Here is a 15,962-nt window from a genome sequence, read left to right as displayed (position 1 = left end):
TCAAAAGCTTCCATAATGTAGGATGTTGTAGTATCAACGGCATCATCCAGATCACTTGGATTTTCAATGGACGGAGAATATCCATGAAATTTGGTCGCAACCAATTCAATGTAGAGTTCCCAGTTTGTTGACCGGGGATTCCTAAAACGCAAAGTCTGCGCAGTTACATTTGAATGTTCAAAGAAGATGTAGCGATGATCAGATAATGATTCCTCATCTGATACATGCCAATTCGTCAACTCGTGACTGATTCTATTCGAGCAGAGCGTTATGTCTAACACTTCTTCTCTATTAGAAACCATGAAGGTTGGGCGATTGCCTATGTTAAGTAATCCAAGGTCTGTACTACTTAAGTATTCCATCAGACTGGAGCCTCTCAAATTGATATCTGAGCTGCCCCAGATGATGTGATGAGCATTGGCATCACTGCCCACAATCAGCGGAAGGCCTTTTGTTACGCAGTGTACGACAACTCGTTTGAAGTCATCCGTTGGGGATGGTTCATCATGTGGTAAATATACCGAACAATAGACGTACTTCCTGTTGAGGTCACCAACAGAAACATCGATTGTGACAGCACATACATCTCTGGTAGTTAACTCAGAAATGAGTGTAGCAACGATTGCTTTATTAACGAGCACGCATGCGCGGGGCATGGAGCGCGAGTTTGCCATTTCAAGCTTGCTAAAAGTAGCAAAAACTGGGTCCACAAGGTTACCTAGATAGAAGTTCCCTCTACGAAAGTAGGGTTCTTGAACTAGCGCCACTTGGGCTGCACCATTTTGCATGAGTCTGCAAAGATTGATCGTTGCTGTTCTTTTATGCTGAAGATTGATCTGAGCTAACCTAACCGTAGCCACTACCCAAACTAGGCAGGATTAAGCTTTTTGCAATCTCAGCACGAAAAAAACCAGCAACGAAAAAACCAGATCGGTATCTATTTAAAGTCGCCAAAGGCGAAAGAGCACAGAATGCACTGTGTAAAACGCATAATGCGAATCCATATAGGTGATAATTTAAATTAAATGTCAACATATTCATAATCCCACCCTTATTAAGCCTCAGGATAGAGACTGAAGAAGGGCAGCCGATTATCTCAGAGAAACACAAGGTCACCTGCACCATTGCTCCGGGTAGCACAGGAAGGACTCAATACTGTGGAGGGCGCCCTGATACCCCACAGGCTCCGTTAGCGGTTAGGTTTTATTTAGACCCCCCTAACCATTCATTCTTAGGCACGGTACGCATCACACCATAAATTAGGGGTCTCCTGTGAGGTGGACTTTTACCACCGGAACAGGCAGTCCGTAGTGTTAATTCTTAGCCAGTTGAAACAACCGCTACCGACACTACGCGGCTATCTAGGCTGCTCGGGAAAAGGAGGTTAATATTGATGATTAACTCCTGACGTGCCCAAGCAGCCTATCCGCGAAACAAAAATTACTTGCTCACTAGCGCCGCCAAGTGGCAAAATTTGGAAACTTTCGGCTCAAATAATGTAAGCCCTTGTGATACTGAGCAACTTTGCCGAAGACGCCATCTTTCTAAGTGGTCAGGCTACTGAGCTATCCGTAAAATAAAAATTCTTTTCTCACTAGCGCCACCTGGTGGCAAAATTTCGAAACTTTCGGCTCAAATAATGTTAGCCCTTGTGATACTGAGCAACTCTTCCGAAGAACCCCTCTTTCTAAGTGGTCAGGCTACTGAGCTATCCGCGAAACAAAAATTACTTGCTCACTAGCGCCGCCTAGTGGCAAAATTTGGAAACTTTCGGCACAAATAATGTTAGCCCTTGTGATACTGAGCAAATTTGCCGAAGACGCCATCTTTCTAAGTGGTCAGGCTACTGAGCTATGCGCAAAACAAAAACTCATTGCTCACTAGCGCCGCCTTGTGGCAAAATTTGGAAACTTTCGGCTCAAATAATGTTAGCCCTTGTGATACTGAGCAACTTTGCCGAAGACGCCATCTTTCTAAGTGGTCAGGCTACTGAGCTATCCGCGAAACAAAAATTACTTGCTCACTAGCGCCGCCAAGTGGCAAAATTTGGAAACTTTCGGCTCAAATAATGTTAGCCCTTGTGATACTGAGCAACTTTGCCGAAGACGCCATCTTTCTAAGTGGTCAGGCTACTGAGCTATCCGCGAAACAAAAATTACTTGCTCACTAGCGCCGCCAAGTGGCAAAATTTGGAAACTTTCGGCTCAAATAATGTTAGCCCTTGTGATACTGAGCAACTTTGCCGAAGACGCCATCTTTCTAAGTGGTCAGGCTACTGAGCTATCCGCGAAACAAAAATTACTTGCTCACTAGCGCCGCCAAGTGGCAAAATTTGGAAACTTTCGGCTCAAATAATGTAAGCCCTTGTGATACTGAGCAACTTTGCCGAAGACGCCATCTTTCTAAGTGGTCAGGCTACTGAGCTATCCGTAAAATAAAAATTCTTTTCTCACTAGCGCCACCTGGTGGCAAAATTTCGAAACTTTCGACTCAAATAATGTTAGCCCTTGTGATACTGAGCAACTCTTCCGAAGAACCCCTCTTTCTAAGTGGTCAGGCTACTGAGCTATCCGCGAAACAAAAATTACTTGCTCACTAGCGCCGCCTAGTGGCAAAATTTGGAAACTTTCGGCACAAATAATGTTAGTCCTTGTGATACTGAGCAAATTTGCCGAAGACGCCATCTTTCTAAGTGGTCAGGCTACTGAGCTATGCGCAAAACAAAAACTCATTGCTCACTAGCGCCGCCTAGTGGCAAAATTTGGAAACTTTCGGCACAAATAATGTTAGCCCTTGTGATACTGAGCAAATTTGCCGAAGACGCCATCTTTCTAAGTGGTCAGGCTACTGAGCTATGCGCAAAACAAAAACTCATTGCTCACTAGCGCCGCCTTGTGGCAAAATTTGGAAACTTTCGGCTCAAATAATGTTAGCCCTTGTGATACTGAGCAACTTTGCCGAAGACGCCATCTTTCTAAGTGGTCAGGCTACTGAGCTATCCGTAAAATAAAAATTCTTTTCTCACTAGCGCCGCCTGGTGGCAAAATTTCGAAACTTTCGGCTCAAATAATGTTAGCCCTTGTGATACTGAGCAACTTTGCCGAAGACGCCATCTTTCTAAGTGGTCAGGCTACTGAGCTATCCGCAAAACAAAAATTTCATGCCCACTAGCGCCGCCTGGTGGCGTAATTCCGTATCAGAATGACCACCACATGTCAGCCCTTCAGCTACTGAACAACTCTTCCGAAGACACCAACCTTTCAAAACATCAGGATCTAGAGATATCATATGTTACACAATTTTGCATTCTTATCCCTCATGGTTCATATAGTGCAAATCAGAAAAAGCGCCCCTACCGGCCAAGTTCTCAACTAAAAGGATGATCCTCAACTCCTAAAGGTAGATCGTACTTAGCACTGAAACTTCGCCGAAGACAGTACTGTGCTATCTCTTTTGGCATACGAGATATTCAACAACACCCCCAAAGTGATGAAATCCCATAAGCCCTGAGTCTCCTATAACGTTCTGGTGTGTCTAATAGGAGTGAGCGTAATAGGAGTGCACGTTATAGGAATGCGTTTAATAGGAGACCCGACTGTAGTTGGTTGTATTGGGTTCCCAAACAATTTAAATGAAATAAAAAATTGTCAAATAAAACCGCAAAGTCGTTTTTTTCACCAATTTACACCATACTTACAGGATTGCTGCCATTATTATTATCACATTCCCTGCCTTCAGTACTAAATGGTCGCCGTTGCGTCATGCGAGCTCGTGGTTTATTTTGCATTTACACACACAGTTCTCTTGCATAATCTATCCGTGTCTCTTTTAAGTGTCGGATCGCTCAAGATGAAGTCTAAAATTACCTGTGTACAAATTCAGACAGAAACCCGACTGAAGACATATTCGACTCTTCAATTATGCATTTAAATTGTAACATAATACTTTCGCTTCGTATAAATAAAGAATCTGCTAGTAATGCTGTCATTATCCCCCCTTTTCGCGTGACTTACGATCCGTTTTTGAGTGGAGTGAATGTCTTTGAGAACTTAAAATTTTGTTTTAAACGAGGAAGACTTACATAGACAAGTGCAGACGCTTACTCAATGTGTGGAATGCATTACTTAATAGTCATACCAGTACAGTGGCGTACATAGGGTTTCAGGTGCATAATAAAATTTGAAGACCTTCAAAATACATTAATTTATAGTCGGGTCTCTAATTAGACTCTTGGTTGGGGGGCGTTATAGGAATTCACATTATAGGAGACTCGAGGCTTATGGGATTTCATCAATTTGAGGGTGTTGTTGAATATCTCGTATGCGTTAAGAGATAGCGAGTTTCTCCAGAAATTCCATCAATTTTTTTTAGTGATATTATAGATAGTTCCTCTAGGGATTCGATCAGGAGTTCCATCAGGAATCTTATCAAAGATTCCTTCAGGGATTTCGTCAGGAGTGCCTGTAGAGATTTCATCAGGAGTTCTCCTGGGGTTTTTACCAGAAGTTCCTCTACAGATTACATCAGAAGTTTCTTCAGAGATGCCATGGATTACATCAGGAGTTCTTCCGGGGATTACATCAGAAGTTGCCTTAGTGATTTCATCAGGAGTTCCTCCAGGGATTTCATGAACAGTTCCTTTAGATATTCCTCCTGGAATTAATCTAATGATCCTATCAAAATATTCTCCTAAGATTCCATCAGGAGTTCCCTTAAGTCTTTCAACAGGAGTTCTTCTAAGAATTTCATCAAGAATTCTTCCAGGTATTTCATCAGGAGTTCTTATAGGGATTCAAATAGGAACTCCTTCATGGATTCCATCAGGTGTTCTTCCAGGGATTCCATTAGGAATTCTTATAGGGATTCCATCAGGTGTTCCTGCAGAGATTACACCTAGAATTCCTACAGTGATTCTATCTGAAGTTTCTCTAGGAATTCCATCAGTAGTGCTTTCGAAGATTGTACCTGGAATTTCTCTAGAGATTATATCAGGGGTTTCTCAAGGAATTCCATCCGGATTATTTCTTGGGATTTTATAAGGAGTTCTGCCATGCATATTATCAGGTATCCCTCCAGGGATTTCATTACGAGTTCCTATAGGGATCCCGTCAGGACTTCCTTCAGAGATTCCATAAGGAAGAAGTTCTTCTAGTGGTTACAGAAGGCGTTGCTCTAGGGCATAGGTTCTCAAGCTTTTCGAGTGCATGGCTCATCTAACCTAACCTAACAATTAGACATACTTTTTGCGACCCACCGGGAAAAAATGAGAAGGAATGGCGTTACTTTATGAGGGATTCAATAAAAAGTTAATATGGACAAACTCCACTTAAAATTATTTGTTATACTCATTTTTTTCACATTCACAGGTCATCAAATTTCATTCAATTTAATGTACTTGACGGAACATTTCACCATAAGATTAACATTTTTTTTAAGTGATGATACATTTTAGAGAAAAAATGGATTACCATGGTGGCCAAAATAGAAATCAATCAACTCGTCCTGAACGTCACTCCACAGCTTTTGTAAGTCCTTTACAAACTAGACTTTTTGATTGATTATCAACAATACATGTTTAGCTTAGTTTTGCCTTACGGTAAATTTTAGCAGAAAGTCCTGTAAAATTCGCTTATAATATTTTGAAATAATTCACCATTAGTTTGCAAATGCTTTACGAAAATGATAAGCTTGAACGGTTTTGGCATTTGGTGGTTATATTGCTGACAGTGCATTTCTATTGATTAAAAAACTGAAATTTAAATGTTCCAGTTATAAACCACCCCAAATGAAATGATCAATTCAAAAGTCTTGGTCAATATGTAGTAACAGTCGATCTAATACCTGTCTTTTTTTTTATATATACAAATAAAAACAATTTCAAATCGGTTGCCAAAAATCGAAAAGTTGTACAAACGTGACGTAAATGAGAACTAAAACTTTCTCACTACCCGACAGAGACCAGCTCAGAACCCCCCTAGGGGTCGCGGCCCACAGTTTGGAACACTATGCTCTAGGGAATCCATCAGGAGTTCTTGTAGGAATTTTATCAGTAGTTTATCTCCAGGGTTTCGATTAGAAGTTCCATCACAGTTTCCCTAGTGATTCTATCAGGAATTCTTCCAGGGATTACATCAGAAGTTCTTCCAAATGTTCCATCAGAAGTTTCTCTAGGGATTGCATCAGGAGTTTTTTTTTTCTATAGAATTCATTTGGAGTTTCTGCAGGGATTCCATTAGAAGTTCTTCCATGGATTCCATTAGGAATACTTCTAAGATTTCATTATAAAATCCTCCTGGGATTCTATCATGAACACCTTCTGGGATTCCTTCAGAAGTTCTATTAGGGATTCTATCAGGAAATTTTCTAAATGTTCCTCTAGGAATTCCTTTAGACTATTTGCTTCAGATTATTCAGGGATTCTAGCAGAATTTTCTTCCAGGGATTCTCCAGATTCCTTCGGGAATTCTTCAAGGGAGTCCTCCCGGAATTCGTTAAGAGATTCCTCCCAAAATTTCTCAAGGAATTTTCCTGAAATTAATCTAGGGTTTCTCTCGAAATTAATCAAGAGATGCCTCACGAATTTCCTCAAGAAATTAATCTCGGAATTCCTTAAGGAATTCCTTCCGGAATATCTCCAAAGATTCCAATTATCAGGAATTCCTCTAGAGATTTTACCAGAAAATTTTTATAAGGACTTTATCACCGGAATAACTCAAAAGATTTCTTCCTGAATTTCTCAATGCATCCCTCTTGGAATTCATCAAAGGATTCCTCCCGGAATTCCCGAGGGGATTAACCCGGGAATCCTTGGGAATTAACCCGGATATAATCAAGGGATTCCTCCCGGAAGTTTTCAAGGAATTTCTTGCGGAATATCACCAATGCTTTTTGAGGGTTTTCAGGAATTCCTCCAGGGATTCCACCAGACATTTATTATAGGGATATCACCAGTAATGAGGCAATTTACCATTCCTTCCTTCAGTACCACCATTCCTTCAGTAATTCTATCAAGAATTTATAAAAAAAACGATTGGATTTCCTCTAAGTCAGTGGTTCTCAACCTTTTTGCAGCTGCGACTCCCTTTGAAGTTCTACAAACCTCATTATGAACCAGCAGATACACTTGGCAGACACACCCAAAAGTCACGTCTGTAATTCATTAAAAATAATATTTAAACTAGTTCCACAACCATTCGTAAATGGTACACTTTTAGGCAGATGTATGAAAGTTGCACCCATCCCTTCCGTTATTTAAATCAGAAGTCTGGAACTAACTCTTGACTCTTACACAAGATCAACTGACCTAACATCTGGCTACTTGCAAAATTCAAGGAATATGAAGGAGTAATTAATTGATCACCAACTTGCATAGAACTGTACAAATTCTTATACGTTTGTACAAACATATAATGCAATACCTCTGCTAAAATCATCTGGAGTCGACTAAATTTACAAAAAATCTTGCCAAGAGTTGACTAAATAGCTTTCTAAGAGTCCAATAATAAACTCAGAAGCATCTTGCCAAAATCAACAGAAAACCAGGTAGTTAAGATGCTTCCAATAAAAGTTTTTACTGGCTTGTTAAAAATATTCACAATAGTACAATGAAGTATATTTCGAAATTCAATTACTAGATTTGAAAAATTTCTATGGATATTCTCAATCTTTCCATCATAATCTTCGAAATTTTCTCTAAGATTTTTTTCCCAAAGAGAGACAAGCTGCTTAGAATAATTTTATAAATGTGCAATAAGTTTTTTAGACGCCAAATGCAGTAGTTCGTTAAAATTTTACCAAGAAGTCTTTGAAAGTCTTGTCAGATCAAGAATCTTTGCAGAAATCTTTATGGGATCCCTACGGCAGTAATTAATCAAACCTCTCACTAAAATTATGCTAATAAATTCGAGAAGATTGGTATGATTATTTATATACATAAAAGAATTTCAAATTTCTTAAATTCCCTCAATAGTCTGCTAAGAAACTTTCAAGAAATTTTCCGGGATTCTCGCCAGGTAGCTGAAAAACCTGCTAATGGTTATGCCAAGGCTATGTCAGGAATTTTGTATGAAACGAGATTAGGTTAGTTGTCAGACTTGAAAAAAAAAATGGAATGTCAGTGATGTAAAATTTGGATTGTAATCTCTTTTTGGCAGAAAAATATTGCAAGAATTGATCAGTAATTGTGTACATAAAAAATGAATAAGTCCCTTTTTCATATTCGTAATAAAAATAATCTGAAACCCTCTACTATGCAAAACAAAAGATGTAGATTCTTTGAATTTATTTATCAATCATGAAAAATGACACAAATTACAATGACTTCGTGGACCCCCTGAGAAGTCGTCATGGCCCCCTAGGGGTGCGCGGACCACCGGTTGAGAAACCCTGCTCTAAGTATTTCAACTAAAATCCCCCAACACAAATCCTCCAGAGAATCCTCTAAGGATTCCACTAGAAGTTCCTCCATAGATTTCATCTTGAATTTGCCCAGGTATTTCTCCAGGATTTTCTTCAGGAAAACCTCCAAGGTTTTCAGCTGAAATTCTCATATGGATTCCACTAGAAATTCTTTCCGAAACTCCACCAATATTTTTCCGGTGATTTTGCAGGAAATTAAAAAAATCCTCCAGTGTTTCTTCCAAAACATTCAGGAAACAATCCTCCAAGGACTCCGCCAAGATGATCTCCAAGGATTCCATAACGAATTTCTCAAGGGATTCGACCACAATTTCCTATATAGATTCTACCAGTAATTCTTTCAGAGACTTCACCAGTATTTTCTCTTATTATTTCACCAGTAACTCTTCGAGAGAGGAGTTTCACCAGGATTTGTTCCAGCGTTAACACCAAGAATATCACCAATGTTTCACCAGAATTTCCAGAAAAAATCGCCAAAAGATCTACCAGAAAATATTTCAAAGGTTTAACTAGGATTTCCATTCTCAAACATTTTCAGGGTTATCAGAAATTCCTCCATGGAATTAATCAAAAAACTTTCAATGAATCCACAAGATTTTTTTTCTGATAAACCACCAATATTTCCGCGAGTGAATGTACCAGGCGCAAGCGGAATTTCTAAAGAAATTCCAGGTGGAATCCCATGTAGCAAGTTTTGTTGAATACTTTTGCAGCATCTTTTGTGGACTCCATGAAGGCTACCTGGTGGAATCCTTAGAGGAATTCCTCGATGAATCCTTGGAGACATTCTGGGAAGAATCAATGTAAGAGTTCCTGGAGTAAATTTATGCATTTATTTCTGTAGGATTTTTGAAGAAATTTCTAGAGGAAATCGTGTAAGAATCCCTGAAACAATCCCTGGAAAAATATTTGGATTAATCACTGAAGGATTTTCTGGAGGAATTTCTAGGGAAATCATTGGAAAATTTTTGATAGGAGCAATTCCTGGTGGAATTTTTGATGGAATTCCTCTAGCAACTTCTTGGGAGGGATTCCTTGAGAAATCTCTTTCATATTTTTAGATGAATGTTTGATGGAATCGCAGGAAAAGAATCCTCAAACATTTGTTTAGGAATTCTCGAAGTTGAGAAATTCTGAAGGAATTCTTCAATAAATCTGTGGAGGATTTTCGGTGGAATTCTTGAACGAAGCATTGGAGATGGATGAATCCTTACTACAATTATTGTTCGAAAATCGTAGAATAGCTACATAGCTACAGAATTCCAAAAAAAACAATCACATATCAACTATAGTGGAGATATCTCGCTGCAAGGAAAAATTCTCATCCTGATTTCGGAGCCTGTAGGAACCCGGTGCGGACCGCACCCATTGTACACCCCTTGCTACGCTACTAATACCATATTATGCGTCTTTACCTGTGTTTTGCTTCTTTTTTCGTCTAAGCCCTGGTTATAAGCTGGCCTTTGATTATGCTGTCTACAGGCAACAGGTGTTCTTTACCGCGACACATATAAAAGTCCTTGTGAGGTGAGGGAAGACCTTCAGTAGTTTGTTTGTCGTCCCTGGAGCACCAAAACCAGACACCACACCTGGATTTACTTCCCTCGACGAATTACGAAATAAAATGAGTGGAGCACCCACGAGGGTGATTCAACTCGCAAAGGAAAAAAGCCAAAAGTTCTTTGCCTCGGAATCGGAAAAGTTTTCTTATAAAATCGACAAATTTCTTACTGTGTACCAAGGTTATAACCAAATTAAACCGAGGGTGTTTCCCAAACGGCTGACCACCATGTTTTCGAAGGATGTAGTTGCTACGGAAGACAAACGGGATTACTTTAGCAGCCCACCATCATCTACCTCTTCGCTGAGGAGACACCAACGCGAGAGGGGCCTAAGGGAAGGAGATGTCGACACCAGTAGCAAAATTCGAATCGTTCTTCCAGCACCCCAATCAGAAACCAATCGGTCAACTTCGACACCTACCATCACCTTAAGATCGTTAGTTACACCACGCACAAGAAGGGCAGTCCACGCCGCTGCCGGACCAAAAACTCCTTCCAAAGTAATGCTCACCAATCCGGAGAGGGGAAATGAAGCCATATTGTGCCCCAGTGTAATGTTAACCTATCAGGAGGGATTGTTCCGCAAGGATCGGGACATGGTCCGAAACGACATTGACGTGTAACTCATGCAGTTGTCTTGGATAAATACCTAATTTAAGTGAAATAAATGTTAATGTGTAAAGTCTCATCATCATTCGCATTCACTCTTCAAAACCGAGAAAATCCTGAAAAGCTCAGCGCGGAAAAATAACTCATCAAACCAGCAATGACACTAATTCGATTTTCTCAACATTTTGCGCGCCACGATGAATGAAGAATGTTAAAATCTTCCCCTTGCACCAGCCGCATTAACAGACTCTCGATGATAGGAAAAATATGACGCTGATGAACCAATCCTCTATGATAAATATAAAAGCAGCTGAATGAGCTTTTGAACCAACCAGTCATCTTCTGGGACTGCTCCTGGGCCCACAGACAATCTTCCAACAGTTCCGATATCCCACCAGGATGGCTCGCCTAACGTTATCAATCCTAATTTCGCTCACCATCTACTTCACGTACCAGGCCGTGGCCAGTGAAGCTCTTTCGACCAGTGGTGTTAGAAGCAGCAGTAATTCACAATCCACCAGGAGTTCGGAGGCAATGGAAAGTCTTCTGGGTCGAGATGATGGACTGAACAAATTGCAAAGTGTGTGGTTCAAGAATGTTTACAGTCGAAGATCTGCTGGGCCCGTTGGTCCGGGCCATATCGGAACGTACACCGTACTGCAGAGGTCTCCAGCCGGGGGTTCGAAACTACCCCTAGCTTACGTGGCCGACATCAACTTCATCGACGACGAGGACATCGAAAAGCGGTTCGACGATTACGGCCACATGCGCTTCGGAAAACGTGGGGGTGGTGGCGAAGGGGAACAGTTCGACGACTACGGCCACATGAGATTCGGAAGACGGTAAATCTTCGCGCGGATCCGATAGATGAGTGTTGGTTCGTCATCGACCTTCAACTCGTCTTATTGTGCAACTCTTGGCGTGGCGGCTGGTGACTTCTCTTCGTTTTGGGTTTTATAGGTGCAAAATGAGCAAATTACAGAACCATTGTGTGTGTGGATACAACTGAATAAAATGTGAACAAAAACAAGTTGTTTGGCGTTTGTGTTCCTTATTAAAATCACAAATCCTTGTTGGTCTATCTATTAAAGCTTGCGAAAACTAAATCTATCTATCTATATAAATAAAAATGGAGTGGTGTTTGTATGTCACGAAATGGCTTGCGAATGGATCAACGTATTTGAATGATAATTTCTCCGTTTTGTTCCTCAAGGGTTCCGACGTGTTTGTATGTATAAAAATCGCAGGATATTCACTGGAAAAGTAGGGAAAACGAGAGTGAAGGAACTGTCATTTTGTATGGGACGATTCATAGCGTTTTTCAACAGCCTACTTGATGGCAAGACGAAGTTTGCCGGGACCACTAGTAGAATAATAAAAAAGACACGGACACCCGTCTTCAGTCATTTAGCTGCACAGACTAACACTAGACAGCCGGACAAGCATGCTCCAGTAGAGTGACGAAAATTTTGAAATTTTGACTCCCCTATGCTCAAAGGATTTTTATTATGGTAAATAGCATCCTTTCAAAGTTTAATATGATTCGTAAAGAATTTGACTGTTCACCCGTCATTTGAAGTTCATATGGAGCTTACTATGGGAAACGTAGATGAAAAAAAAAGAATTTAGTACTTTAGACTTCGAGAAGATGAGTCTTGTACACGAGACTGAAGACGGCCTTACAGTTGAGGTTGATTTACGCGTATCTGTCAAAGGATACAAATTCTAGTGAAATTAAATAGTATTAGCATTAGCATTAGCATTAAGCATTTCGCATAAATTCGTAGGTGGTACAGTCCTAGACCATTGTATGAGGGTTGCCTCCTTCCCGTCCGTTACCAAAGTCAAAAATTTGGGTCTAACCTCTAACTCTTAGACAAGATTGACGCATCCTCCAATAATCGGGAGCTGTCCTGGCCACGTCCTTGCGAAAGCTGGGGAATGGGAAAGGATGATTGATTGCACACCTACTTAAGAAAGATGCAGAGAACTCTACGACCTGGGGACGGACCTGGTGTAGTGGGTAGAACACACGCCGAGGACCTGTGATCGAATCCCATCCCGAGATGAACTAGCCCAGGGCTAAAAATCTCGTTAATGAAGATAGAAAAAAAAACTCTACGACCTCTCATAGGTGTTACTGGTTGTTGTGGACTATTGATGGAAATGGTAGTGTCATAGGATACGTTCGGTAGACGTTCTGGCCCAAGGGGGTGGTCACTCTACACAATGTGCCAGGCGCTGCTTAGGCACACTTCCATAAAAAAAAGTTTTCCATAACAGGTCGCTATAAAAATCACAGTGAACTTAAAATTTGTTCTTAACAACCATTGATATTTCTTTGTTGTTTGTTTCCCGTCAAATAATGGAAAACATACTGGTTTGCGCAGGAAAATCTTACTTATGCTAATTGTAATATATTTCCTATTTATCATTTTTATTTTGTTATTTCAGATCGACGTTACAGACCAATAGATATAGTAAACTATAGAAGAACAATACCACAGGCGACGCAATTGAAACTTTTTTTGCTGACAGAGATAGGCGGGCTAAAACGTGAAAAAGTTGTTTTAGGACGAGAACAAAAGATAAACCAGTTGCACTTTTCCCCAATAGTCTTTATTTCTGTTTTAATAAAACTCATTGAATCCCGAAGTCGGAGTAAAAAATGTTTTGGGAATGACTAAAGTAGAATGAGTAAAAACTGTATTGGGAAACCTAAGACTAAGGGAAAACTCAAAATACTTTGGCGAACGTCCAAATATTACCATCAATCTATGGGAATGTCCTCGTTTGCCTCTCTAAGAATTTTATCTCAACGTCGCCATGTGTCCAGCGGTTTTCAGTGGTCCAACAGAACTTATGTCTCATTGTGTTCCTCAATCAAAGGAGATGTTATTCAATTATTTACTCACAGCTCCCCATACACTCCTTCCTTTTCCATCACACGTCCCGTACATATAATAAAATAATTATATAACCGTATATAACCGTTAATGCTCCATATTTCATCATCAGCCCAAAACAACAGGGCATTTCCCAAACCTTCCCATTAAAGTAACATGTGTCACACAAGTGATTTGGCCTTCCCGTAATATTCTCCGTCGATTATGTAAACCGTAGCCCGGAATGCCTTCGCCTAATAAAAAGTATTTCCTTGTGAAGCGAAAACGGATGGTACTCCGAAGTGATCGTAACTAATACCGTGCAATCCTACCCAGAGCCGTAGCGTGGTCTCATGGCGCCCTTGCCGAACCGACGTTTGAGCGCCCCTTGTTTGAAGCTCAAGTTGTTTTTGAATATATTAAGAAAGCATTATATTACCTGTAATACGCGAAATTCTAGCGCGACTTCTGTAAAAATAGTTCATCAAAATTCTCAAGGATTATGATATTGCTGTTTAGTAAAGCTTTGTATACAGACAATTAATGATGGGGTAAAGTTCTATACACAGTATACCAAATTTTATTCTCAAGAGGACTATCTGATAGCCCGGAAGTGATTGAATTTTCTAATACATTTCCTGTTAAAATCACTGGGATCTATTGAAACATCAGTATAGTGTATATTCCCTAAGAAATGCTTGTTGACAATTGCTGATCCATATACTTTTGCTTAAGTTTCTTAAATTCTTGTCCAATAGAGTAAAACTTAGTATTATGGCTTTTCACTACTGTTCTCATTTCAATGTCAAATAATTTTTTAATAACTTGATTCGGAATATTGTGAGAATTGTTCTGAATATTCGATCTGATTCTTATGCTATTCGATTCAGAATCACGTGAGAACGCCCTCCAAAGCTGACTAGGGATCCTACTTAAAATTTTGTCAAAAACTCGCATAGTATTCTGTTAAAGTCCTACATACATGCAGGCCCGGATAAGGGGGGGGGGTACTGAGGGGGCAAATGCCCCGCCCCTCCTCCGATCAAGCCCCCCCCCCCCTGAATTTTTCAGTTTCAATGAAAACATTGCAATTCTCTGATGAAAATCATCGAAGTTATATCGAAAACTTTAAAACTCTTTTTGGTTTATTATGCAGCAAACTGTCACAGTTTTCTGGAAAGATACTGTCATAATTACAGTACTTTATGTTCTGGAATGATCATTAAAAGACTAAGATACTAAGTAATTCACATTTTTTTGTATTTGATTACCAGGGTACTGAAGCTGTTATTCTATCAAAAACATTCAAAATTCAAACGGTAACTCGATGTTTGACCCAAATCTACATTATTTAAATTTAGTTATATTTTTAGTTATATATTTTCCCTGATCCCCAAATTACTAGCCCAAGGTAATTTGGATATGGTGTTTGTTAAATTTCCGCTCGAGAACTTTTTACAGAGATTATAACTGTTGTCAATATTTGGGCCATAAAAATTATAAACGTGCCTTTCGAGCCGGCCTTCTGAAGACATGAGCCTTGGGGAAGGCTCAAATAGCTAATTCTGAAAGTTGTTAGTTGACCGAAAGTGAAGTTCATGTGCCTTTCTGAAAGCAATTGCTTCCTGTCCGCAAATACTAGTTGTATATCTGATTAAAGCAACGCATTGCATTGTCAACGATTGTCTACGTTTGTTCCTTTACCGTTACGAAAATAAAATTGATTTTTGAAGCGTATAGTTCAATCCAGTCGTGATAGGATCATATGTTTATAACAGCGATGGTGGGAAATCAGAAATTTTCTACACAATAAAATAAAATAGCTTATCGATTATCTCATTGCTTCATTAACGATTGTCTTTCAAGTTCAATAAATGAAAATATCTACATCAAAATTGTTTGATTAAGAACGATTCAGCCAATATTCAATCTTATAATTTATCATGTACACTTTTCAAGTATTTTATGCTGATGATTCAGATGAGTAATAATACATTTTTTTTAGTTTTCCTAATATATCATTTTCAAAATACTAAACTTGCCTGTACTAAACGTTTCCTGCTCATTTTGTGACATGGGCCGCCTTCAAGAGATCTGACCCGGACCCCATGATTCCCAAATCCGGCACTGCATACATGTATACCTATGTGGAAATTTTAAAAGAGATTTTGTAATGGACATTATGTCCTGGTTTGTGTATATGAGTAATATTTATGTGGAATCCTACTGCTTCAATGTGAATCAGCTCAGAATCCAATTATTGTCGAAATCTATTTACCCCAATTACCGTTTTAAAGGCACTTTACTGAAGAAATAGTAAATTAATTGACCAAACTTTTTTTGCTAGTGCACAAAACACTTAAATTAGAATTTCACTGTTGTTCGCGGCTTCTTTAAAAGATGTGTGCCTTTAAAGTTTTGATTCAATATTTCATTTGTATTCTTAACTGTTTCGCCTTAACTTTGAATTTTTGTGTCGAGATCTCCA

General features: G+C 39.5%; 1 protein-coding gene across 1 annotated transcript; it reads left to right on the top strand.

Moving 5' to 3' along the window:
* The first annotated feature begins 9,954 nt into the window (after positions 1 to 9,954).
* Positions 9,955 to 11,619, top strand: LOC110677123 (drosulfakinins). The gene has a single exon (XM_021847845.1). It carries the CDS (start codon positions 10,989 to 10,991, stop codon positions 11,433 to 11,435), a length of 447 nt encoding a protein of 148 aa, XP_021703537.1. The 5' UTR covers positions 9,955 to 10,988; the 3' UTR covers positions 11,436 to 11,619.
* The last annotated feature ends 4,343 nt before the right edge of the window (positions 11,620 to 15,962 follow it).

Source organism: Aedes aegypti, chromosome 2 (genome assembly GCF_002204515.2).
Source record: "Aedes aegypti strain LVP_AGWG chromosome 2, AaegL5.0 Primary Assembly, whole genome shotgun sequence".
NCBI classification, from domain to species: domain Eukaryota; kingdom Metazoa; phylum Arthropoda; class Insecta; order Diptera; family Culicidae; genus Aedes; species Aedes aegypti.
This window is presented reverse-complemented; position numbering and strand designations above follow the sequence as displayed.